We start from the raw sequence: 25,422 nt of genomic DNA on the forward strand, positions 1-25,422 counted from the left end.
GGGCCTTCCCTGCATTGGTGAGAAGTGATTCTGTGACACCCACTACAGACTTTCACTCTCCAAAAATCTGTAAGGCACCTCTCAGCTCGGTATCTTATTACTGCCAGGCTACAGTGATATGGAAGCAAGGAGCAATCCTTGAAGGTAAAAATTCCAATAATATCAAAATCAGGAGTCTGTGGTTGTTAATTTGTGCAAAACCCACCTTTGTCCTCTCTTCAACTAGCAAACCATCGTGCCTAGAAAGAGCTCACTTTTTTTCCTGGTCTTAAATAAGAATGCAAATAAAATTTCTTTAAATCCATTCCTTTAACTACATTAATTCTCCTCCTGTAACTTGTACAGGACACTATGATTTCAACCACAAGGAGCCTAATAACAACAAATCAACCATATGAAATGTAACCATGGAATATAAGCAGATCCATGACCTTAGAACCATTTTGCTAAGAAATCCAGTGAGAAAACTAATTTTAAGTAAATCTATGCATGTCAAGAATACAGATGGCTCCTCAGGATGCTAACTTAAGCATCCTTACATAAGCAGATTAGAGCTGCCTGTTGAGCCCAGACACAAGAGTGGATGGTGCTGAACGCAGCATTACACACCAACTATTCCCTTCCTGATCCATCTTCCACCTAAAACTTTTGTCAGCTCCCCATGCTCCCCAGCCTGCCAGCTGTCAGCACAGCACCCAGGGCAGAGCACTGTCCTTCTCCACACCCCTTGGCCAAAGCAGCATCTGGCTAAAGCCCATCTCTACAAATGGACCAGGGAAATGTTCCCTCCTTCACCCTCTTGAAACGAAAATGGAGGAAAACCAGCCTCATGAACCTCTCAAATGTATAAGCACAGTAGTTGTGGAACGATTTGCTGTTGCAGAATTACAGAGTCAACATCACCCTCGTGTTACTGTTGGTAACAGTGTCTCTACCTGAATATCAACTTAAAAAGCTAATGAGCCTGCTAGAGCTATCAGCTGAAATTACCACAACAGGAGGTGATCTGCTGTGATTGCAGTAAGCAGGGCAGCTCCTTCCCATCATGAGGATAGTTTGTTTTCCATAGCCGTGTTGCATAACAAGGCACAGCAACTTGCCTCCCCCTGCTCCGAGCCCTCATTTCAGAGCGCAGCAGCTGCCCCGAGGAGGCCCCTGCTGCAAAGCGGCCAGGGGGGCGGGATTTTGTTTTCCCTTCCCTCTCTGTGCGTGTGTGTGTGTCAGGTTTGTTGACAGATGGCTTGGCTGACTGTGCTCGACTATTATCAAGCAGCTATTACCTCTGCAAAGTGCATCCCGCGTGAGGATCCTGTGTCACCGCACCTGCAGCGTTTGCGAGCCCGATCCCGCGCCCCGCGCGCTCTGGGGGCAGCGGGGCGGGCGCGGGGCGGGCGCGGGGACCCCGCACAGCCACGGGCGCTCCGGGCAGCCTCTGCTGCCCCCTGCCCAGCGCAGCTCAGCCCTGCTCGCGCGTCCAGAGCTGAAACTGAAGCGTATCAGATCTCAGTAAAGCCTCGGTCCTCGGCAGACACAAGGAAATTTGCCCTCCGTGCTTGGAGAACTGTCAGTAGAAGAGAGAAGCTTAAAACAGGCAGTTGCATTTCCCTGGGAAATGTCTCGTACTTACGGTAGAAGACATATTCAGTGTAGCTGGACCAGACCTTGTCATCTGTGTACTGGTTGACAAAGGAAGCTGTCACCGAGGAGTTACAGGCCACCATGTGGAATCCACACTCAGACAACATGTCAAAAGCCCTCTCCAGGTGCTTGAACTTGAGATAGAACCTGGAGGTGTACCTCTCTGGAGCCCTGTCTGGGTCTCTGCTTTCATTCAGACTTTCTCCAAAGACCTCTTTGACCAGAGCAATCCTTCCACAAACCAAAATCCTCGGGACCCTCCTGAACTTGGCATCTGCTTGGCTCTCCCTGCCAATGGTGCAGGACCCCCGGTACCCGATGGTGATGAATCCCCACTTGCGGTCAGGCGGCAGGAGCGACGAGGGCGGGCATATTCTTGTGTCACTGCCCTGGGACACCTCCTCATAGTCACTGTGGCAATAATCGTCGGGGCTTTGCTTGTTGTCCTCAGGAGTCAGGAGTTTGACCAAGTCTGGGAGCTGGAAGTACTCAGCCTCCCTCTTGAGCCTCCCCTTCTCTGGGAAGTGGTCGGGTAGAACCACCTGCTTGTCCCTGAGATAGTCCAGAATGTAGCGGAAAAGGAAACCGTCTCTGTCAATGAAGAACCTTCCCTTGGAGTCCTTGGCCAGATCGTTGGCTGTGTCCCTCTTTGGGGTGAACATTTTCCAGAGCAGGGAGTGAGGGGTGCCAACCAAGGTGGAGTGGCGAGTGAAGTAAACCTGGCCACCCACGTTCAGCTCCACCACCTCTGGGAAGGAGAGCAGCCCAGTCCCCTGCTCTCGAGCAGGAAGGTAAGTCCTGCAGTTGCCACTTAGAGCCATTGTACTTTAAAACAGAAATCAGCAGCACGAAGCAGCAGGACAATCAGTCACATCAAAGTACAGAATAAGGCTCCCAATGTTAAGGAGAAATGGAGGGAAAGGCAAAAGGAGAAAAGTAAAATAGCCAAAAGGTTTGTTTTTTAAAAAAAATATCTGAATTGTCCGTGAGTGACAGTGTGGCAGAAGTGGCTTAAACCCTAAGCCAGAGGGGCTGGAGAACAATCACTTCAAGAAATGCAATCACATCACCAGATCTTCCAACAAAGCCATCAAAATCAAGGTCAAGCCAAGCCTATGGTCATTCACAGGTCTGTCAGAAGGCAAAACAAAATAAGACACAAATTACTCTTTTAAACACCACAGAAGCTGCAACCGAGAAAAGCAGATCAGTTTAGAAAGCCAGGCTAGGTCTCCTGCTAAATAGGTCTAATTTTTTGTCAGTTCTAAGCTTCTTTTTCACAAGTATTGATCAATGGAAGGACTAGATATGACTGCACCGTTTAAAAGAAAACACAAACTTCATCTTTAAAGAAACATCTAATTTAGACATGCACATGAGGGAACAGGAACAGCAGGTCTTACCTTGGCTACAGTGAATGCGTAGCTCTTGTAAAGGGAAAGCAAAATTTCAAGACACTCAGAGCACACAGACAGGCACCCCGAGTCCGGTTAGTGTGAAGTCCGATCCCAGCGAGGGACAGCGAAGGCGAGAAAAGTGCTCTGAGCAACATCCATGGAGATCTCAGGAGTTAAACCGAGTCACAGGAAAGTTACGCGTGGCAGGTGATGAGAAAACCCAACACATACAGCACGATGGGGGGGAGGGAAACACAAAAAAACCACCACAACAAAAAACCCCGAAGGAATCCGCTGGGGCTCCGGCAGCGCGGGGCAGGAGCGCGGGGCAGGAGCGCGGGGCAGGAGCGCGGGGCAGGAGCGCGGGGCAGGAGCGCGGGGCGCGTTCCGGCTGCCTCAGATGACTTGCAGAAACCCCGCACCGCGCTACGGGCGGGCGGGCTCCGGCGGCTCCCGCGGCCGCAGCCAGCCGGGCAGCGCGGCCGGCCGAGAGCCCATCATCTCCCCTCCGGGGCCGGCGGCGGGGCCGGGGCTCGCCGGGGCCGCCCCGCTCCGCTCCGCCCCGCTGCGCCGGGCCGTGGGGCCGCTCCCGCGCAGCGCTGCGCGGCTCTGCTCAGCGGCGCGGGCACGGGAGCGCGGAGGGCGATGCCGATTGCATCATCTTAAAGGAGTCGGGTCGGGATGGGCGCCCGCGCCCCGCGCCGGGACCGCGCCGGGGCCGGTGTCAGCACCGGGACAGCGGCAGCACCGCGGGCAGCGCCGGGGCCGGGGGGGCCGCAGCCCCGCTCCGCTCGAGTTCGGGGAAGTTCCTCCCCGCCCCGCTCCTCTCCTGTCCGTCCCCTCCGGCCGGCAGAGCCCGCGCCCTGCCCGGCTCCGCGCAGACACGGCGGTGCGTTCACCCGGCGACGCGGGCGGGCAGGGCGGGAGCGCCCGGCGGGTGGGGGCTCCCGGCGCGCACGCCCGTGGATTCCAGGCAGGACCGTGATTTTGTCACGCTGCTGGCACTCCTCATCTCCCCAGCAGCCAGCCCGGACAGGCAGGAGCCGGCAGCGAGGTGACCCGCCACCCGCGCGGGGCGCGGGAGGGACGAGGCGGGACCCCGCAGGAGGCTCGGCGCGGCGGGAGGAGCCCGCCCCTGCTTCATTCGTCGGGTCTTGAACGGGGGGGGGTGCGGAGCGGCGGCCGCGGCCCCGCTCCCTTCCCGCTGCCGCGGCCGGTGCCGCCACCTCGCGTCCGCGCCCGCGGTGCCGCAGGGCCGTCCCCGCCCCGCGCTGCGGGAAGCGGAGCCGAGCAGCCCCGGGACGGCGGGAGGTGCGGGGCGGGTGCTGCCCTGCTGGCGGGGGGCTCCGGGCCGCCACAGCCCCCAGCCCCGCACGCTGTGCTCAGCGGGACGTGGAGCAGCCTCCGGTTACAGAAGCCCCGCACAAGACGGCCGCGGAAATGAAGCCACGAAGCTGTTTAAACAACCCACCGAAGCGGCACCAGATCACGCCCCCGTTGCGGCTTCGCAGCCGGGCACGCAGCGCTAGCAGGGAGCTCCGGCTCCGTGTCCAGCACGCGCCAGGTCGGGCGAAAATAGGTTACACAGAACAATAAGAGAACGGTACAATGAAGCCTTTTACTCAAGCATGAACCAAAACCCGGGGGGGGCAGAGGGGGGACGCTTTAGAATGAAGAGTCTTTCTGTGAGGAAGTCACCACGTGCAGACTTTTTTGCTGACCACACTGAAGCTGCAGGTACTTGAGGGAGATTCTTCTGAAAACATGGCAATAGGTAGGGAGGTAGATAAGTTAACAGAACAGGCTAGTGTAAAAAGTACAGTTTTCAAGGCGAGGAAGAAAAATCCTCCATTTGTGCACTTACAGACTTCAGATTCAAACCTGAGAATGGAGCAGTTTATCAAACCCTCGATTTTTACCTTAATCAACTAATAAATTCTGAAGCGATGACTAGGCCTCTGAACCAAGGCTCTGATATTTCTGGATCTGGTTTCTAATGTTCAAACCTGCAGAGCATTCCTACAGAGGCTGTTCACCACAGCTCTGAGAGGGAAAAGACCAGGTATTGTGCAGTCCCACTAGACAAGCTGCAGAAGTGCTCTTGCCATGCTCCATGACCCTCACGAGGAGGATGTCCAGGTGAGATGTGAGCACCTTTACCCACATGTTCTGGTGGCAGGTCTGGCACAGGGATGCCTGTGTGCCCAGCCAGAGGAAATGGTGGCTGCCCTTGGGCTTTGAGCTCATTAGTGCTGCCCCTGTTCAAAGCACCAAGTATTGCATCAGCTTGTTCAAATACTTTTGTTATTAATGCTAGCTAATATTCCATTGTAAGATTTAACTCAATTTCATGAAGCCAGGGATGCCACATTGGCAGGGCTTGAAGAATCAATCCACTCTGCACAGTGAAAACTAATCTTGTTCGAGCAAGCACTGAAGCCATTTGTGATCACACAGGATCTTGAAGATCCAAACTACCAAGTCACCTGGGTCTCCTGGTAAAAGGTGATAATTTAAAAGGGATATATACATATATATATATATTCACATATATTTATATATATTATGTATAAAACCTGGTAAAGGAAACCTGGGCAGAAGCTCTGGGGGCTAAGGCTGATGTGCAGGTGCTTACAGAATGGAGCAGTGACAAGGGAGTCTTATAAAACATTGTGATTCCTGACAAGCTTGTGTGAAACACCCTGACACAGATGCCATGTGATTAGTGAATAAAGAGGTATTCAAGCTCTAAGTCTTTTTGAAAAATTATATTCAGAATTGCCCTTTGAAAAGAACAAAAACCTTAGAATTTTAATCACAACACCTTTAGAAATGCACCTGCACTTTTCAAATAACAAAAGAAAAATATTCAACTCTAGCTTTTATTTCTTTACAGGATGTTCCAGTAATTTTCCTGTAACATAATATAATTTCCTCTGATTAAATACTTCAGTAGTAAAAGCACCACCTAGTGCTTCCCAGGTAAGGACAAGCCATTGGTCAAATCCATCAAAACGCAGCCTGAGAAGAGCGAAACTGGGAAATCTGGGCCAAATACACGGGTGACCTAAATGTCAAATGTGTGTCAAGACCATGCTCAGGTTCTTACCTGTTCAGCTGCAAACTCAACACAGCTCATTTGAAGAGCAGCTACAGCTCTCGGATGGAAAAGAAAAGCAGCATCTATCAAAGGGAGGAGAGTGAGGCATGTTCCACTTTTAACAGCTGCCTACGTAACCTTCCATAGAGCTGGGGGGAAATTTAGCCTGAGCTTAAAGTGTGTGTCCCAGAAGTCCCAGCAGAGCTAAGCCTAACCCTGGTATACTGGTGAGGTGACATCATTCACAGGTTTGAGGTCATTGCTTACGGCAAAGCTCTAAATTAGCACCCAGGCTCTCAGGAAATCATGGGACCACTGACTTCATCAGATTCCACAGATGCTAAAAAAAGGTGTCTCAAAAGAAGCAGCAGGAGAGCTAGGAAGGAAGGAAGGGCAGTGTGGAGCCAGGTCTGTAGTAGCAGGGATGCGTGTCCGTGTCACCACGCAGCTCCCGGGGGGAACACACGAGCTATAAATACCAGTCAAGTCACCCACACATCATGAGAGATGTAGGAACTGTTTATCAGTATTTAGCAACACCATGCAGAGCTTCAAGGCACACAGAGAAGTGGCAATAATCTCTGTCTGAAATAGAAGAAGCAATTCTGGGAAGGAAAAGAAATCTCTACGTTGGATTTTGGGCAGATTTCAGCTAAAAAGCTACATGGGAACTTTCATCACCCCAGGTGGTTTTTACAAACAATAGTTTAAAAGGAAGAAAGGAAAACAGTACCAGTAGTTCTAGGCTGATGCTTTGATCCAGAAATTACTTCAAGGTACCACCTAAGGATCCTCCAGCCACAGCTCCTGTAACACTCAGTGCTCCTCGGCAGCCTCACACCTCAGAGCCAAGGCAGCATTTCCCCAGGGCAAAGCTCCATCGGGCCAGGGAGCAGAGCAGCTTCTGGGAGGGGTGGCACAGCAAAAGAAAGAGGTGTCTGGCCCCAGCAGATGTGTTGGGCCCTTTTCTGGCTTACTGATGGAGCACGGTGAAGGGACCGTGCTCCAGTGAGGATCAAACACTGCTCTAAAAGGGATGCATCCCTCCTAGGCTGGGGGAGTCTTTCTATCCCTCCAGTTGCTCTAGAAACTGTGTTCCCAAGAAGAGAGCCAGGCAAGGAAAATTATGATGCTGAGCTAAAATCACACATTTTCCCCTGATCCAGCAGTGTGAATGACACAGTGAAAATCTCATCCCCTGAAATCCAGTAGTAGGTGTGAATAAGCCCTAACAAATCTTTCACTTTGAAGAAAAAGCATAAAGAAACACTGAACGGCAGAATCTCCCTAAGAAAAGGACCCGTTAGCAAAAGACCCCAAGTGCCATGAAGTTGGGTTTATTAACAAGTTCATAGTGAGGCCTTATACAGATCAGCCCTTGCTCTTTTATTCCTAACTCCAGCACACGAGGTACTTTCATCAGAAAAAGACAAAGGGGAGGAACAGCTTCCACAGCTGCTCAGCACAGGAGCACGGGCACAGTGCAAGGCAGACAACTCAGCCAGGAGACACGTGAATCTGACAGGGTTTTTGCCATCCTGTCACATTGGGAGTGCAACCAAAGAGCGTGCTGCTTCTGGCAGGCACCAGCTCCATGGCAAAGGCATCACACAAGGTTCTAGGCTTTCAAAACCTGGCAGTAAGGGGAACCCTGTTCCACTGATTTAGATGACAGTCATCGTACCTCAGATAACATTTTGACCAAGAATTGATATATCCAGTGCTGACAAATCCTGCAGGGTTTCATGGACACTGTTCAACAAAGAAATCTACTGCAGAAACAGTCCTGGGGGTCTCTGGCACTTCAGTAGACCCAGCAGGTAGAGGCAGACAGGCCCCACGTGCCCTCCGAGCAGCACCCAAGGATTAAACTCATACAAAAAATGCTGTTTTCAGCCACTGTTCTGTCAGGGGATTCCTTGCCCCTTACAAATTCTGCCCCAGCAAAACCTGCTTCAGCAGACTCCTGCTCCCCTTCTTTGTCCTTTCCTCCAAAATCATTCTTTGAATGATGCTTTTATTCTCAGTGTGGCTCAAACTGTGCTGCTCTTAACACTGGTGTAATTAGATTGTGGTTTTTTATGTTACAGCTAAAACAATGTTCTGTCCTCACTAGGTAGCATTATTGTGACATCAGCACTGTGAAACCCAGGTACTCATTTTGTGAGTATTTTTACTCTTTCCCTCTTGGAGCCACTTGAAGGCCTCTTGCCAAGCCAGCTCCCCTGTTCCAGATAACCACAGGAGCAGCTGGAGCTGGAGCTTGCTGCCTTATGAGGTTGTCCCTCTGGGCACGCTGACACAGGCTCTTCACCTCATGTCCTTTCCACTTCATGCTGTGCAGTGTCCTGCCTTCCCTTGAGCCCACAGGCTGCACCCTGTGACAGGTGAGTGTGAGCTTGTCCTGCAGAGCTGAAAGCAGCGATAGCCCAAAGCAAGGCTGGGCGGCCAGCGCAGAGGGAGCCAGCTGGAGGCAGCGCAGCCGCGCTCTGAGTAAATGCTAATCATCCGAGCAAACGCAAATGGGTTTCTAGCCACAGAGCATCTTGCCAGCAGATCCCAATTACACAGCACACTGCCTGGGATTGGGGTCTCATTTCACTGCCCAGTGAGCTGCAGCGAAGACACCGAGCTCAGCACCGGGCCAGCAGCACCCAGCAGCCTGCACCCTCCACGGGTCCCCCAGCAAAGCTGGGAGCATCTCAGCCTCCGAACACTGATTCACCTCCAGTGGAAATGTGCAAGAAGCAGCTTGTAACACAGTTACTGGTCTCTGCGTCGTCTGGGGCTATCAGCCCTCCACCCTTCTGGCATTCTGCCCCACAACCACCCGTGCATCCTGGGGGGCTGTTCCCAGGAGGAGCCGGGTGCCCGCCCCAGACCCGCCCTGCAGGAGGGGCGGTGACGGGGCTGGACCTCCCACAGCCACCACCGTAGGACCTCACACACCGGAGAGTTTGCACCTAAATCCCTGTGATTGTGTCGGGAGCCAAAACGTTTTTTTCAAAAGAATAACGACGCACACGTGCTGCAGAGCAGGGACCGGTGCTTGCAGGGGCCCGGGAGCCCGAGGGGCGAGCCGTGGGTTCCAGCACCCTATGAGGAGTGAGGCTCCACCACGCGTGGGATTCCGACTGTTTTCCTTCTCCCCTGGCCCTGCGTGGGAAAAAGAGCAAAATGATGCAGCTAGAAGGATAAACGGCGTGACTGACACAGGGCTGGGAAAGAAAGGAACTCCTTCACACGAGCGTCTTCACAGTTCCAGCCACGTTTCTCTCAACTCAGCCCATTCCCAGCAGCCTGTTTGTGAGGGACAGGCTGGCAGCTGCTCTGTGGGAAAGATGAGAAGGTTTGTGGCTCTAGCAGTGGCTTTTGGCTGGCCTCAGGAAAATATTACCTGCATTTATTGCGGGCATATGGCCGGCTATGAAGGTCTAACATCAGACGACAGCAATTACTGCCTCTTCACTCTGCAGCCCCATCCCCGCCTCCACTGCCTCCCGTCCCCGCAGTTTCAGACCGACCCGCCCGTTCCTGTGGGAACATCCTGTTCCCTCCAGATCCCCGGGCGAGGCGCTGACCTTGCAGGCAAAACCACTCCATGGAACTCAGCTGTGGCCTGGAGGAAAAGCCCACAGCAAACCAAACTCAGCCGGCCTTAAATGCACAGCCCGCAAACAGTCACTGCGGGGGCGAGGTTTGCTTCCTTCCTGGCATCGATGCCAACAAGAATTCTGATTCCTCACGGGATGTTATCCCTACTCTGCTCCACACTTCCACAAGGACTCGTAATACCATTTATTTTTATGAGCAATAGGAAAAAAAAAAAATCCTGGAGCTTTTTTTGCCAACAATATTGCTTAGTAAACCCCCCCCCCGCGGCTTCAAATACATTCATACTAAATTCTGAAAAATCTTCCGGCAGGCAGCGCCTCCACGCCCAGAGGAGCGTGCACGGAACTTTTAAGCCTTGCGTGGATTTACAAGTTGGGGCGAAACAGTGGGGGAGAGAGGCGGGAGCCTTCCAGGCCTCAGCGGGACCGGGGGTGGGACAGGGCAGCGACAAAAGCCGGGCCCCAGCCCCCCCCAGACCCGGCCCCCGAGCCCCGCAGTCCCCCCAGCAGCGCCCCCAGCCCCCCAGGAGCCCCCCAAGCCCCCCCCCGGCCCCCCAAAAGCCCCCCACCCCCCCCCAGCAGCCCTCCAGCCCCGGCCCCCCCGGCCCCGCCGCCGCCATCTTTGCCTCCCGCGCCCCGTTCCCCCGGCAACGCGGCGGCGCGCGCAGCGGGGCGGGGCCGGCGCAGCGCATGCGCAGGGGGGGCGCTCGGCCGCGCGCATGCCCGGCCCCGCCCCGGAAGCGCCGGGCCCGGGGACACGTCGCAGGGGCCGCGGGCCGGGCCGGGCGCGCAGGTGGGTGCGGGCCCCGCAGGTGGGTGCGGGCCCCGCCGGGGGGACGCGGCCTGCGGGGTGCGGGGTGCGGGGCCCGGCGGCGGGAGGGGCCGCCCGAGCCGCCTCCGAGGGCGGCGCCCCCGGGCGGGTCCCCCCCGGGCGAACCCCGCGCTCGGCAGCGCTCCGGTCGGGGTCTGGCGGCCCGGGCGACCCGCGCTCTTCTCTTGCAGATCCCGGCGATGTCGGGGTTCGAAAGCTTCAGCACCGACTTCTTCCAGACCAGCTACAGCATCGATGAGCAGGGGCAGGGCTACGACTACAGCAGCAGGCCCTACGGCAGGTAATCCCCGCCCGCAGCCCCGGGGTCCCGCAGCCCCGGGGGTCCCGCAGCCCCGGGGGTCCCGCAGCCCCGGGTCCCGCAGCCCCGGGGGTCCCGCAGCCCCGGGGGTCCCGCAGCGCCGGGGGTCCCGCAGCCCCGGGGTCCCGCAGCGCCGGGGTCCCGCAGCCCCGGGGGTCCCGCAGCCCCGACACGCTGGTTTGGCGGCCAATCCCGAGTTCAGCCCCGGCCGGGACGGGGTGTTGGTGCGGGAGAGGGCTGGCACCGCCGGGTGGCCCCGAGCTGCTGCTGCTCGGCCTGTGGAAAGCTTTGCTTGTGCTCTCTGCCTGCAGGGGAGGCGGCTGGACACCTTCTGCCTGTGAAGGCAGAGATTAGAAAGTTGAAGGATAATTTATATGAGTAGTCATAATGCTGTGAACGTTCTTCACATCTATCAGTTCCTCTTCAGTCACTCAGGGAGCAGGAATTAGTTGCAGTGTCACATCGATGAGCCTGCAGAGTCCTGGTGGTCTCTGGGCTCCAGGAGGAAAGCGTGGTGGGCATTTCTAGGCCAGGGCAGTCCTGAGGAGAGCAGGGTGGGTGTCCAGGCTGGGGTGGGGGGCTCTGGGGGGGTCACCCCAGCTGTGTGGGCCGTGCCCTGCATGGAGCCCGGTCATATCCTGAAGGGGGTCACGGGGCTGTGGGGGGGGCTGAGCTCCAGTGACACCAGGAAGGAAGGGAGCAGGAGTTCTGGGGTGATGTGGGGTTTCCTTCTGGGTACTCACATTTCCATAGCTAAATAATCTGGAGATGTGTACTGAAACCTCTGTACTTGGACTTGGAACTGGTGAGTGGCAGCAGCGACTCAACCAGCATGTTCAGGAAGAGCAGGTAGTTGTTGTTGCTTTGTTAAAGGTAGCAATGCACAGTTTTGTGCAGATGAAATCTGTACCAGAGACAATATAGGTTGGTTTGTTAGTAAATAATTGAGGCTGTATGGGAAAAAAAGTGAAAAGTTGCCCTTCTTATTCCCCTGCATTGTGTCCTGCAGTTAGATGGCATCAGGTGTTTGTGTCCCCATCCCAGCTCCCCATGTGTCACAGTTCTGCCTGATGCACCTGGTGATAAAGCAGAGGGGCAACAGGAGCAGAAGTGTGAGGAGCTTTGTTCTCTAATAGTGTCCTTGCAAACAGACATTCTAAGTAGCAGATGAATACTGGCATCAAGTGAGGTATCAGTGAGGGACCATATTTACACGAGTCTGAGGTGTAAGATTTCCCTGCTCTTTTACAGGTCTGCAGCCTGTAGCAGCAATTCAGTCCATGGGTAAAGTTCTTCAGTCCATGGAAACAGCTCATTTCCCTGTGACTTCAAATCAGAAAGCCAAACTGGAGTATATAGCAGGAATGACCTGGTTTACCTGAGCAATCAGAGTTTGAACTGACAGATGTGGCTTCGTGCCTGAAAGGCCTGGGTCTGAGCAGGGCATCACCTGCTGTGTTTGCTGCTGGCTGTTCTGTGGAAGCAGCACACTGTTGTGGGGTGCTGTGGGCTGTTGTGGGGTGTGTGGGTAACAGGTCTGTTCCTTGCAGGCACTATGGAGGCTACGAGTACCCCCAGCAGAGCGGGCTGGTCCCTGCAGACATGGTGCAGCAGCAGCCCTACACCGGGCAGATCTACCAGCCCACACAAGCCTACGCTCCAACTTCAGCACAGTCTTTTTATGGAAGTAACTTTGAGGATGAGCCTCCCCTGTTAGAAGGTACAACTTCTGCTGTATGGCCCAAATCCAGAACTCTTCCCCATTTGGGGATGGGTTGAGTAGCAGGGTGTGCCATCCCTGCTTCTGGGAATGCACAGCTGATGTGGAACTCTCGTTAGTTTTTTTATTTAGCTGTATTTTGGTGTATGAAATACATTTTCTTGTGTGAACTTCTGCAGTTCTAAATTTGTGCTGGTTTCTGGTGGTGCAAGTAATGCTTGTAGTGTCCACTCTGAAACAGAAGGGTGCAGTTATTCTCAGTGGATTCTGTGGTTGGAGCTGCAGTCTGTGGTGGCTGAAGAGGAATGCTGAGCCCTGCAGGAATGGCTGTGCACAGGGATCAGCCTGGGGCTGTGCTCAGCTGGGGGTCCCAGCTTCTGTCAGTCATGGCTGGGTACCAAACCAGTGAAGAAACCCTTTCTCACTGGTGAGAGAGGTGTTGGTGATACCTGTCACCTCTGCCTGTCATACCTTCCAGCTCAGAATCTCTGGATGGAGACTTGGAATCTTGCCTAGCTGGAGGGAGTTGGGAAACTCCTTGTCATGAGACACTGGCTGTTAAGGGGTAGGTGGGGCTTTTAGTGGGCTCAGTGGCTGGTTTATGGAAGAGAAATCACTGAGGGGAATTGAGCACAGAGAAAGTACCTGGAACTAGAAATCCTTGAGGCATCAGTCATTGCAGACATGGGGAATTTTGGGGAATCTGCACGTCCTGTTCTTAAGCTGGTTTGTGCACATCTGCTTCTGGCCACTGGCAGGGACAGAGTGCTGGGCTAAGTGAACGTTTGGGCTCACCCAGAACACACAGCCTTGTCTTTTCCAAGTGTTTGAGAGCTGGAATTTGTGAAGCAGCACACTCAGCTTGAGGAAAGATGGAATGATGTGATTCTCTGGTCCCCACAGGGCAGGAACTGCAGGAGATTTAAAGCTGGAGAGGCAAGGAAGAGCTGATAGTGCAGCAAATGGGGGGAAACGAAATAAATACACATCATTCTTTCCATGTAATTTCTAGAACTGGGGATCAATTTTGACCACATCTGGCAGAAGACACTGACAGTGCTGCACCCCCTGAAGGTGGCAGATGGCAGCATCATGAACGAGACGGATCTGGCGGGGCCCATGGTCTTCTGCCTGGCCTTTGGGGCCACCTTGTTGCTGGTGAGATACCAACCTCGGTGTCCTGGGTGTGCATCACTATTCTTGGAAAAACAAGAGGAAAAGCCAGGTGACCTCTGGGTGTATTGGGAGTGACTCCTTGGCACGGAGGCCAAACAAGCACATCCTGCCCAAGGGTTTCTGGCTGGGTGGAAGAGGGGCTGGGGCTTCATGCACCACTGGGTGAAGTTAAGGAGTTCCTCATGGCTTTGCTTCAGGGAAGCTGGGATCCAAGTGCTTGGGTTTTGAGTGGCAGTTATCTAAATGTGATTCATACCTCCTTTCATCCTTTGCTTTTGAGGAATAGGCTCCCTTTGTCACAGAATGGGTGGGATGGATGTTCTCAGAGTTTAACCTGCTTGAGGTTTTGCAGAGTGAGATGTTTTACTTCCAGAATCATACCTTGTCCTTTTGCAGTCTGTTGTCTTCTGTCTTGGCAGGACTCAGAACAATGGACTCAGACACATTAAATATCTTAATACTTATTTCTTCAGTGAAGAGTTTCTTTTAATTTTCACTCTTCTTGTGTTAGGATTTGAGTCTCCTCTGTTTTGCTTCATTGTAGCTCTTTGCTCCATATTCTATACATTGTTCTTTAGTCAAGAAATAAGGGGACTCAGATTTCATGCATAAAAAGTGATTTCATAAGTACTGGTACATGAGATGTGACTTTCAGCATCAAGAGTCCATCTGCTAAGAGTAAACCTGCTTTCACATAATTATATTCATTAATAGGTCAGTGGTTGTTGAAGCCTCATTCTTTTTTGAGTTGAGCTTAATTGAAATAAGATTGTGCTTTAATGACTCAGAAGTGTCAATTAGGAAGTGACAGAGGAGCAGCAAACACTTCCTTGTCATTGAAAGTGCCAATATTTTTTTAATCAGTTTTTCCTCTACACGTCTTCAAGTGCTGCTTTGAATTTTTACCTGAATTTTTCCTTTGCTATGACACCTGGAGCAGAGAGTGTTGGTGCCAAGGGCACCTGACACCTACTTTAATGAGTGGCCTTGATTTATGGAAACTGGGCCAGGGGATGTAATGAGCATGTTTGCAATAGATACATTTGAATTTTCTTTTCCTAAGAAATTACCACTTAATCCTTTGTGCCTTTTAAGTGCATTGAACACAGTGAGAGAAAACAAGCTAGCCCAGCAGAGAGATGGAGGCAGGTCTGGTGGCTTCCAGAGGTGCTTGAGCAGGAGGGGAGCTGGGGTGAGAGGCAAGTCTGGAGGCTGCACACCGTGGGGCTGCAGGGCCTGTGCAAGAACAGTTTGGTCAAAATCTGTTTGTGGAGATACATGAAGTAAGGATGGATGTGCCTCTTGGGTGCCTAGAGGTGTCCTGGAATTCTGGCTGTGGGAAAATACTGCCTGTGGAATTTGAATGTGGGAATTGGGCTGGGGGACAATGGAGGAGACAGAGATACTCTGCACACATCCTTTGCTTGTGGGAGGTGGGACCTGTTCTGGTAACTAACAGGCATTGCTCTGCTTGCCTTCCAGGCTGGTAAGATTCAGTTTGGGTATGTCTATGGCATCAGTGCCATCGGGTGCTTGGGCATGTTCTGCCTCCTGAACTTGATGAGCATGACGGGCGTCTCCTTCGGCTGCGTTGCCAGCGTCCTGGGATACTGTCTGCTCCCCATGATCCTCCTCTCCACTTTTGCTGTTGTGTTTTCATTGCAGTAAGTACATAAACTTTTATCATTTGGTAATGGTTCCTCTCATGTGGGAGGAAGTTATTGAAAGAGATTTTCATATTCAGGGATGAAACTGTGTATCATTTGCACGTAGAATCATAGAACCGTGAAGTGGTGAAAGTTGGAAGGAACCTTAAAGATCAGGTTCCAGCCTCCCTGCTATCAGCAGGGATGCATCCCACTAGACCAGGCTGCACACAGCCAAATTCCATGACAGGAATTTGTAGTAAGTGTAAAAACACAGATCTTGGTGGTCTCCAGGTATTCACTGGGTGAAAGATAAGTCAATACTAGTTTTATCTATCAGTCAATTAAATACATAGACTCAAAGAACAGTGTTTGGTTTTAGTCAGAAATTTCAGGACCTGTAAAATCTGAAAAGAATTACAATTTAAGGTACAAATTTGAGTTTGACAAACAGAAGAAAATCAGAGTGATTCCTCATATCTGTGTGAAATTAGGAAATGAAAAGAAAGAACTTGTTACAGTTTGTTACCCACCTCTTCATGATTTATACATACACAGTTAACTTGGGGGGGTTATGCTGTCATACTTGAATGATAAGGGTCTGGAGTCTTTACTGGAGCACTGTGTCATTTTAGATGTCAAAGGTAAAATTGATCTCAGAATCTGTAAGAGGTGTTAGAAGGAGCTCAGTTGTGACTCCTGTAAGAATATGTACATGAGTCCTGTATGAACTCTCTTCATTTCTGTCTGTACAGGGGAATGATGGGGATTATTCTCACAGCTGCAATCATTGGCTGGTGCAGCTTTTCTGCTTCCAAAATCTTCATTTCTGCCTTAGCCATGGAAGGACAGCAGCTGCTGGTAGCATATCCCTGTGCGCTGCTCTACGGAGTCTTCGCCCTCATCTCCATCTTCTGAACAGACTGTCCAAACTGCTGGACTCCCCGTGGGCCAAAATGAAACCATCACCTGGGAACATTCACTTGGACCAGAAACAGCTGCCAACAGCTGACGGGTGTTGCTCTCACAAAACTTAGACCTGTTCTGAATCATTTGGAACAATGAAAACAAATGTCTTGTGTTCACTTTTTTAGAACTTTGGATACTGTTTTCAATTGACCTGAGGTGTCTATAGCTTTAATAAGTGTTCATGCTTATCAGGTTAATGTGATTTCTTTCCCATTCCTCTCTCTTCAGAAAACTGAACTTTTGGTTGAGCCTTGGGCATTTTGTTTGAATTTTTTTTTTTTTTTTTTAGGGGGGGGAGAAGGTTTGCAGTTATACATTTATAGATTTTTATCAGCAGAAGTTAACAACTGCAGGTGCTGCAGATTTGGGGCACTATGAAGAAATCTGCAGTAATAAAGAACCTGTTTCCTGTCCCCTCTTACCAAAAGTAAAATGCACAAATGAACACAGGCAATTGGAGTATTTTCTATATTTTAACAAATATCCTCTTAAGCTCCTTGGTCTCATTTATTTGTTTATTTGATGTGATAGTATTTCAGGATTTAAGATAATTAAATTATGAATTAGAGAACAGATACATGAAAGTTAAAGGGATCTGCAATTCTGTCACACTTGAGATACAAATACATTTGGATGTCTCAGTAGCTCTAGGTTAACTTGGATTTCTGAAGATCAATTAGTTCCATTTCCTAATGGTGCACACACTAGTATATGAAGAGTAATCTCTTGCAGAACTTCCAAGAAAAACACCATTTTCAAAATGTTATGCTTGTCAGTATTGTAGTTACTGTAAAATAATTTAAGGCATATTGATTAAATTTTCCTTAAACTTTGAAAAAATTGTTTGATTTTTCTAATTATTTTTTAAAATGGAGTTCAGTTACTAAAACAGAAACTTAAATTCTTGAAGGGAAATTGTATTTAGAAGTGTGTTCAGTGAGTGGGTTTGATACTTGGCCTCAGTCAGGAATACTTGTCTCGGATGAGGAGTGGAATCTCCTGGATGATGACAGGCACTTCAGGAAGTCTTAGCAGCGTAAGGAGGGGGGAAGCAGAAATCATTGTTCTTCACACAAGCACTTGCTAATTCTTCAAATAAGCCAGAAAAGGGTACAGCCAAATTGTAACTGGTGCTGGGGAGGGGGTGCTGCTCACACACAACTCCCTGGGAGTGGGAGAGCTCGGACCAAGTGGCAGGTTGGAGCTGCCACTTCTTCAGCAGTTTGATCCCAGGGCTTTGGTGTCACTGCCTTTCCCACGGGTGTTGGTCTGATGTTCATGTGTGGTGTCTGTGGAATGATCTATTCATGGATGCCAGGAGCTGATCCCTGGTCAGACGTGTTGCCTGGACACCTGGTGTGACTCTGTGTGTGAACACCCCCCCGGGAGGGAAGCAATCAGGGTTCATCTCACCCATACAAGGTGAGTCCGTTCAAAGGTTCCACACTTTTTTGTTCACTTTTCTGTGAGTTCTGCACCTTTCCTAAAAATTCCTTCCTAGTGCCACTGGTAGGTTCTTTGTTGGCCAGAGTCAGCTTCTGCTCATGTCCCTGGGAGTCGTGGGAAGTGTCACACGAGTGTCAAGCCTTGGAGAGCCCAGCCCTGGAGCACCAACCTGCTCTGACTCCTGTCAGGTGCTCAGCTGGCTGGTACAGAGGGGCTTAGAACTCTCACGTGCAAAACCTTCGGTTTCCTTCCACCAGTGAATTCAGGAGCCCAGGTAATTCCCTGCCTCAACAGGTGACTACAAATGATCATCCTGAGCAGAAGTGGTGAGTTGATGTTACACAGCAAAATGTTTTACTCTGTACTTGGTGGCTCTGGTTTCTTTGGACCAGCAGAGCACGTCTGCCCTGGTGCTGGGAGTTCCTGCTCCTTTTAACGAGGAACATTGCCTGCTGATGGAGCACCACGTCCTGGCTTTCTGCAAATAAATTGCAGTGATTACTAATGAGGCCTAATTAAATACAGAATTGTTCTAGTGAGAATAAAAGCTCACTCACTTTGTTGAGCACATCAGGTTCTAATACTCAAATACTGTACTTTTGTGAAGGGGCTGATTGAGCTTACCTTGCATACACCAGTGTGGGTCCTGCCTCAAAGCTTGCACTGACTCTGGAGCTTCCAGGGTGATTACTTGCATGTTAAACTGTTGTAAATAACCCTTTCTCTCACCACAGCATGGGCAAACTAAGTGCAGAGGAAAGACATTAAAATGAGCTCATCTCAGGGTAGCACTGGCAATACAGACCACATGAGAAGGTATTTATTCAGATAGGTAAGTTCACAAAGTCCTTGCTCTGGCAGTAGAGGATGCTGCACGTTCTACCTCAGCAGACAGGTTTTACCAGGGAGGTTTCAGAACAATTTTATATTTTTCAGCTCACATTGTGGAGAATTTATCAGTGAATTTCTAACTGGTCTCTTGGGGGCAGAAGAGAAGCAGATGGGAGTAGAAGATCAAACACTTTCATAGAGGACTTTATAAAAATGGTATGTCTGGACTGGTAGTCTTAAATATCCCTCATTTGGGGTAATTTAATTAATGTGATTCCATTGGCTCTGCTTATTGCCTTTCCAAAATCAATTCCATTGATTTTCTGTAATAATCCTTTGTCCTACATCTTCCATTTTAGTTACATTTCAGATTATTTAATCTTGCCATTACACAGAATGGCAGGATTGTATGCCTTACTTCTTTAGTCCCACATATTCCTTTCAAATTTAGTAGGACCTTTTTTCTTTTCCCTTTCTGAAGCAGAGTGCTCCCCCACAGTCTGTTGACATCAGTGCTCTCATCTAGTTTTCAGATGAAGTGCTGCTGCCACCCTGCCTTGCCTCCTGGTGTTTCCATGTCACTCAGTTTACAGCATTCAGACCTGAGCGCTGGTGTTTCTTTTCTGTCACACCCAACCTTGAAGTTACTTCCTATTCCACAGAATTCTACTTTTAACAAAGTTACCACTCCCGGTTGGTTGGTGTTTTGGCAGTGGGTTTGTTTTTTCAAGTCACTTGTTTTGCTGGGAGGCAGCTCAGTTTGTTTTTACAGGCGAAGTTTCTCTAAGTATCCACAAACCCCGGGCACATTAGCTGAACCAACAAGATGAATATTTGGCCAATAACTAAGGCAAATCTGGACAAATATCCTCATTTACCAATAAACCTGGCAGGCCAGGACACTTGGCTGGTCCCTCTGCTCCAGTCAGCATCAGGGCCAAGCCATGTCCAGCCTCCAAGCTGCACATCCACAGAGCACAGAGTTTCCGTGTCGACAGATCAATGCCAGCTCCTCACCTCAGAAAAAAACCTAAACAACAGTCTGAAAAGTCTACTCATAGTTTTAGTAAAGGATACAATCTTCAGAAGCAAAAATCCATCTAAAAAACTTACTGTATTGGCCTGTTCATGTTCAATTAACCAAGGAAGTTGAAGGTCATTTTGTCCTCATACTCCAAGACAAACAGTAAAGACTCATGACAGGTTATGAAAGATTTTAATGAGTTCAGTGCCTTTTTATTTCTTTGTTCAATCTTCACTTTATTAATATGAGTAAATCTCCAGATTGTTTTAGCAGCTAGTTCAGATGTTAATTGTCAGCAGGAGAAGATAATCTCGCACCTTGGCTCTGTGGTGAGGTGGCTGCTCTACTGAATGGCAGAAGGAAGCATTTAAATTCAGGATGATTTTTCTCATTCCAGTGTTTTGTCCCAATTAAAAATCACTGCTTCAGACAAGATTAGGAGACCTAAAGGAGGTGCTTAACTGAGGCCAACAGCCTCACTTTCTGAAGTGAGGCTTCCAAACTGATCTCTGAAAATCATATGTATGCCCCATTTCATCATTCTCCTGGGAGCACCTAGTTTGGTCCTGTCCCCATTAGGGGCTGGGCTGGGCACACGGGGTGAAGCCCCATTTCTCCCCCCCAGGAGAGCAGGCAGGACCCAGCTGGTGGGGCTGGAGGCAGAGCTCTGGCTGTAGCTACCTGTGGAGGCTGCCTGTGCCCACGTCCTCCCCTGCTCTGGCTGCAGAGGGTCCAGATGGCAGCTGGAGAAGCTCAGAACCTGCTGTAAAGGCAAGATGACCTCGTGTCTGATGGACAGGTCTGACCTGGCCTTCAAAACTCCAGCTGGAGAGAAATGGCACGATCCCCCTTGAACACTTTGTCAGGGCTTTGCTAGCTTTGTGATTAGAAAATGGTTCATGATGTCAGGCTTATTTCTCCCTCCCTTTAATGGACTTCATTATTACTATTCTATCCACGATAGACATGAAAGACAGCTTATTCTCTGCCTTATGGCTGCAGCCTCTTGCATAACAGTGAGCTCATTCTAATTTCCCCTGTCATTCCCTCTTTTTGTGAGAAAACCTGCTTCACTCTGCCCTGCAATCCCCAAACCCACTTCTACAGAAAGGCTGCTGGTTGTTACCCATCTCGTCCAGAGGCACTAATGTTTCTTCTTTAAAATGGCATTGTACACTCTACTGAATTCCATCTTCTTAATTCAGATAATTTCTCCATTTATATAGATCAATTTGAGCTCTAATCCCATCTCCAAAGTGATTGCAATGCCTTCCGTTTCATTATCTTTAAATTTCCTCTCCCAAGTTGATTAAAGTGGTGACTAGTGCAGATCAGGGTGGGGTGTATGACCTGCATTGAACAGGGATGTAGTCACAATCCTCTGCTTACATTTCAAACGATACAGTATTTTTTTCTGATCTGTGTTTGTTGTAAGTCACAATATCCCATCTGCTGCTTCCCTGTCTTTCAAAAGACCAGTTACCTGTGGAAGAAGATAACCAGGCTTTCCTAACCTGCTTTCTCCCTGCAGTTCTGTATTGGCTGTTTTTCTTCTATACCTCTTCTACCTAATTTTCTTTTCTATATTTACAGACTGATTCTTTTAGTCATTTCCCAGCCTCCTTACAGGTATTAACAGGTGTTCCTCAACTCCCCCTCTCAAAAAATGCTGTGTGTTGCTCCGTGTGCTCTCTGGAGGAAGGCAGGAGGCTGAGGAATCGCTCTGTCCCCTTTCCTCAGGATCCTCTGGCAGCTTCTAATAAGCCTCCATGGACCCACAATTTACAGGAGCAGTCTTAACCTTCTAAGGGCTGAAGCATTTGGTCAGGGCTGGTGTTTTTGTGAGGGGTCCCATAAAAAGGGCCTGTTAACCTCCATGTCGACCTGCTTGTCATCAGGCAGCACTTGCTTTCCTTCCCTGCTAAGAAATGGTCATGTACTTCACTAATCTTTTCATTAAAACATTGATTACTCTTGTTTCCAGCTTTGTTTATTGGTCACTTATTACTCTTCCTTTTACCTCAGCATAGGCTGCTTATTTCTTCATCATCCTCACTAGAAGAACACGCATCAAATTCTCTTTCATGGCCTCATTCACTGTCATCAAGCACTGAAAGAAGCTGAAATAATCAGACTAGAGTATTATAAAAATAGAGCTTCATATTCTAACCCTCTCAATGCCTCTTTCAGACGTACAATTTCACCACTGAACACTCTGGGTCTACTTCAGTCTTTAAATACATGCAGGATGGTGGCTTTGAGTGCTTCTGGGCTGCATCTTCTCAGTCCTCTGCAAATCAGGGTGTTGATTCTAGCAGCCAGCCTTGAGTTAAACTAATCTGGGAATTCACTGGCCTGAGTTCAGTTAATCAATTATAAAATGGATTTGCTAATTCTGGAGTGTCTGAGGAAGGGGGTGGTTTGAAGGCAGCTGGGGCTGGAGGAGCACAGCAGAGCAAGGTCATGGTTGGGATGGAGGCTCCAGTGCAGCTGCTGAGGGTGTCGGAGCTCATGGCTCCACCACAGCCAGGTATGGAGTGGGATTGCATTTTCCACATCTTACTCTTGCTGGTTCTCCTAAGATTAGTTGCAAATAAACAGTGTTTAGGGAATTCCAGGAGGGACTAAAGACACAAAAGACCCCAGAGCCTCAGAGTGAGGTGAAGAGTGGTTTTTAATCTGTTGAACAAACGATCATGAAAACACAGGAAAAGAGGAAAAACACATTGCCTGGCTATGAAGTTGTCTAAATATGAGAGTCAGGAGTCTGCATCTGTAGATAAGATAAATGATAAAAAAAACCAAACCCAACCAAAACCTCCCCTGAGTTCTTGTTTGTGCTTCCTGCACTCAGCACCAGATGGTTTTACAAGACATTCAGAATTTTACCTTCTAAAAGACTCGATTGGTTTAGTTAGGGAATGTGGGACAAAAAGAAGAGCAAAGCTTTTCCTTTTTGCCTGCACACAAATGGCAAAACAACTGATTTTAAATGTTGCTGTAGGTTCCTTTCATCTGGGATTGAGAAATGGATGCCAAAAAAAGAGCTGGGCTGTCTCCTGCCTTCCCAGCTGAAGTGAAACAGGTTTCCCGTCAATTCCAAGGACATTTTCTTACAGCAGAGCTACAACAGTGACACATTTTAGATTAAAATCTGGATCTGGCACGTTTAGCCCATTGTCATTTTGTGTTTGGGCAGGAAGAAGGGTCCATCCCATGGTGCCAGGCCCGGGACATTCCCCCAGAGCTGGAGCGAGTTCCCGCGGTGCAGATCCCGCTCGGCAGCTCATCCACAGCTCCCAACCCACCCCCTGCTCCCACAGCAAAACCCAAAGCCTCCCGAGCAGGGGAACCAAACCCAAGGAGAGGAGCAGAACCTCAACTTGTCCCTAAATCAAGTTGCAGTTGTGAGCAGCTGATCAGTGGCAGGTCACAGCCCAGCAGCAGGAGTGGGAAAGAGGTGAACAGGCAAAGGTAAAAAATGTTGATTGAGTGTAATTAAGGTGATGAGCTGCTGAGGGGAGAGGAGGAAGAACTGGCAGGGAGCTACAAAAATAATTATTTCCTACTGAATCACAGAAGAAGTAAAAACCACTATCAGCCCAACTTCTGTAACTTAAGTAATCATACCAAATATTCCTTCTTTCACATTCTCAAATAATAAGTGTTATTAAAATAATTAATCTCATCATGAATTATGCATAATGTGGTAATTATTCGTAATCTATTAAAGTTATCCCATTTTGAGTGGCATGAAAAATATTCAGATTATTTCAGATCATGTTTTCAAAAGCAAGGAAAACTTGCTTGTTTTGTCATTAAAACACCTCCCAGCAATACTGCACAGCACCTGCAACTCAGACAGAAACGTGCCAAGCTGATGTGAAAAATGTTGGTTTTCAATAATGCAGTAATTCTGCTGCACAGTTACCTGCTGTTCAGCCTGGAGTCCAGCTCTGGGTCAGAAAAGTTATTTTACTGGCCTGGAGAATCTCACTAGTTAAAAAAGCAGAGTTTGATATCCTGAGGATCCCAACTGACTCCAAATACTAGGGGTAAGGAAAAGAGATCTTTACGTTCACAAGGTCCTCTCCATGCTGCTGCAGAGCTGCTCCTCTCTTATAATCCAGGCTGCTTTCAAACATGGCAATGACTTCCCACTGCCTGGTGAAGGGGAGGTGATGGCCCCTGGGCAGAGGAGGTGTCTTCCTTCAGGTCTGATGGGTTCCCCCTTAACCAGGACACTTGAAAGCATCTTAAATACAACAGAAATAAAACAAGATTTTTGTCTTTCTGCCACAACTGGTTTGTGGGGCTTTTTGCTCCTATTTCTTTCTGATTATTTTGCCTCTGCCAGGGAGCCTTCCTGCTCTTTGTGTGTGCAGCATTTTTGAGGAGTCTCTCCTGTTTTCCTGCTGTCAGTAGCTCTGCAGCATTCCCATTCAGCTCTCTCCTCACTCCTACTTCCAGCACATTTGTTTGCTTGTGTTTGCTCTGGATTGCTAAGCAGATGACTGAATAACTGCAGAGGCCATTTCTTGTTCCTTCATCATTTTCAGAGCAAATACAGGCAGAATTCTAGACCCTGGAGAAAATACATCTAAGCTAAATTTTTAAATTGTAAAGTGCTGCCAGCAGCCAGATAATGCTCATTAAAAACATCAAGCTGAAGCTCTAAACCCGCTCTTCAGTTTACACAATAATCCAGCTGAAAGTATGTTCTATGGGAGTTTTTTCCATGGAAACCTGAAGTGCAATCCCCCAAACAACTCACTTCACTCTAATGCGTCCGGGCTGTTCAGCCCCCACCCGGCTGTGTTGGGCTGGTTGCCATGGTCCTGTTTGCTTTTCCATGTGACCCTGATGGGTCCCCTCAGCGTGGCGAGGAGCTGGTGCCTGCCCAGCCCGAAGGCTGGAGCTCTGCTGGTGCTTCCAACAGCCTCTGGCAGCACCAGCAGCCTTGGCCTGGCCTTGCCCAGGAGCCCTCTCCCCACGGCAGTGCTGCCAGGACTTTTCACGGCAGGTTTCTTCCAGCCCCCCCCCACCAGCCCATCACTTGGTGCTGCAGCCTGGCTGGCTGGCCCAGGGTTTGCAGCCTCCCTGGCTCCCACCCCTCACCCCACAGGGCTCAGGCTGCTGGGGACTCAGGGCACAGCACCTTGCTGCAGGCTCAGAGCCCCCTCATGCCATCCAGTATCTTTATGTTCTAACTCAGCTTGGGCCCTTGCAGCTTTTTTTTCTCTGTTATCATCCAGTTCTTTTTGTTTCCCGGGTGCAGCTCAGCAAGGTGTCAGACCAAGAATATCCTGTGAATGCAACACTTGATGAAGCTTAGAAAGCCAGAAAAACTTAATGGATGATAATTCTGCTCCATTTTTCTCCTACTAAAAAATGCCTTTTCCCTTTTGCCAGTCTCAGACAATCCCCTTTATGAAGATGTTGGTTAATTATTCTCATCTCTATCACAGAGGGAGAAATTGAGACGTGAAGAAGGGGAACTGTTTGCCTGGAGGACACACAGCAGGCAAGGAAGGACCATGGTCCATGTCCCCGGTTCTGCTGAGAAAACAAGACCAGAACAAAAGCTTATCTTTACTTTTCACTCATAAATCTAAACCATTATCAGCACCTTGTCTGCATTGCTCTCTGAACCAGTGAACTGTCTGTAACTGCTATGTTTCTACTGCTGTGGTTCTCAGCACTTCTGTTTCCAGCCTTTATCTCAACCCAT

At 49.7% G+C, this 25,422-nt stretch overlaps 2 protein-coding genes across 2 annotated transcripts in view; one reads left to right on the forward strand and one right to left on the reverse strand.

Annotated features, from left to right (window-relative positions):
* KCTD16 (potassium channel tetramerization domain containing 16) overlaps nucleotides 1-3,362 on the reverse strand; it is a 53,664-nt gene extending 50,302 nt beyond the window's left edge. The window contains exons 1-2 of the mRNA XM_051631522.1: nucleotides 3,042-3,362; nucleotides 1,628-2,769 (exon numbers count right to left, since the gene is read on the reverse strand). Of these exons, the coding sequence (XP_051487482.1) occupies nucleotides 1,628-2,459 (832 nt within the window). The 5' untranslated portion in view covers nucleotides 2,460-2,769; nucleotides 3,042-3,362. The remainder of the gene's footprint in view (nucleotides 1-1,627; nucleotides 2,770-3,041) is intronic.
* A 7,122-nt stretch (nucleotides 3,363-10,484) lies between these two features.
* YIPF5 (Yip1 domain family member 5) lies at nucleotides 10,485-17,230 on the forward strand. The gene is made up of 6 exons (XM_051631450.1): nucleotides 10,485-10,542; nucleotides 10,752-10,861; nucleotides 12,430-12,599; nucleotides 13,612-13,757; nucleotides 15,258-15,439; nucleotides 16,177-17,230. The coding sequence occupies exons 2-6, from the start codon at nucleotides 10,761-10,763 to the stop codon at nucleotides 16,337-16,339; spliced, it is 762 nt and encodes a 253-aa protein (XP_051487410.1). The 5' UTR covers nucleotides 10,485-10,542; nucleotides 10,752-10,760; the 3' UTR covers nucleotides 16,340-17,230.
* Nucleotides 17,231-25,422: the final 8,192 nt, after the last annotated feature.

This window comes from Apus apus, chromosome 13 (assembly GCF_020740795.1).
Source record: "Apus apus isolate bApuApu2 chromosome 13, bApuApu2.pri.cur, whole genome shotgun sequence".
NCBI lineage: Eukaryota > Metazoa > Chordata > Aves > Apodiformes > Apodidae > Apus > Apus apus.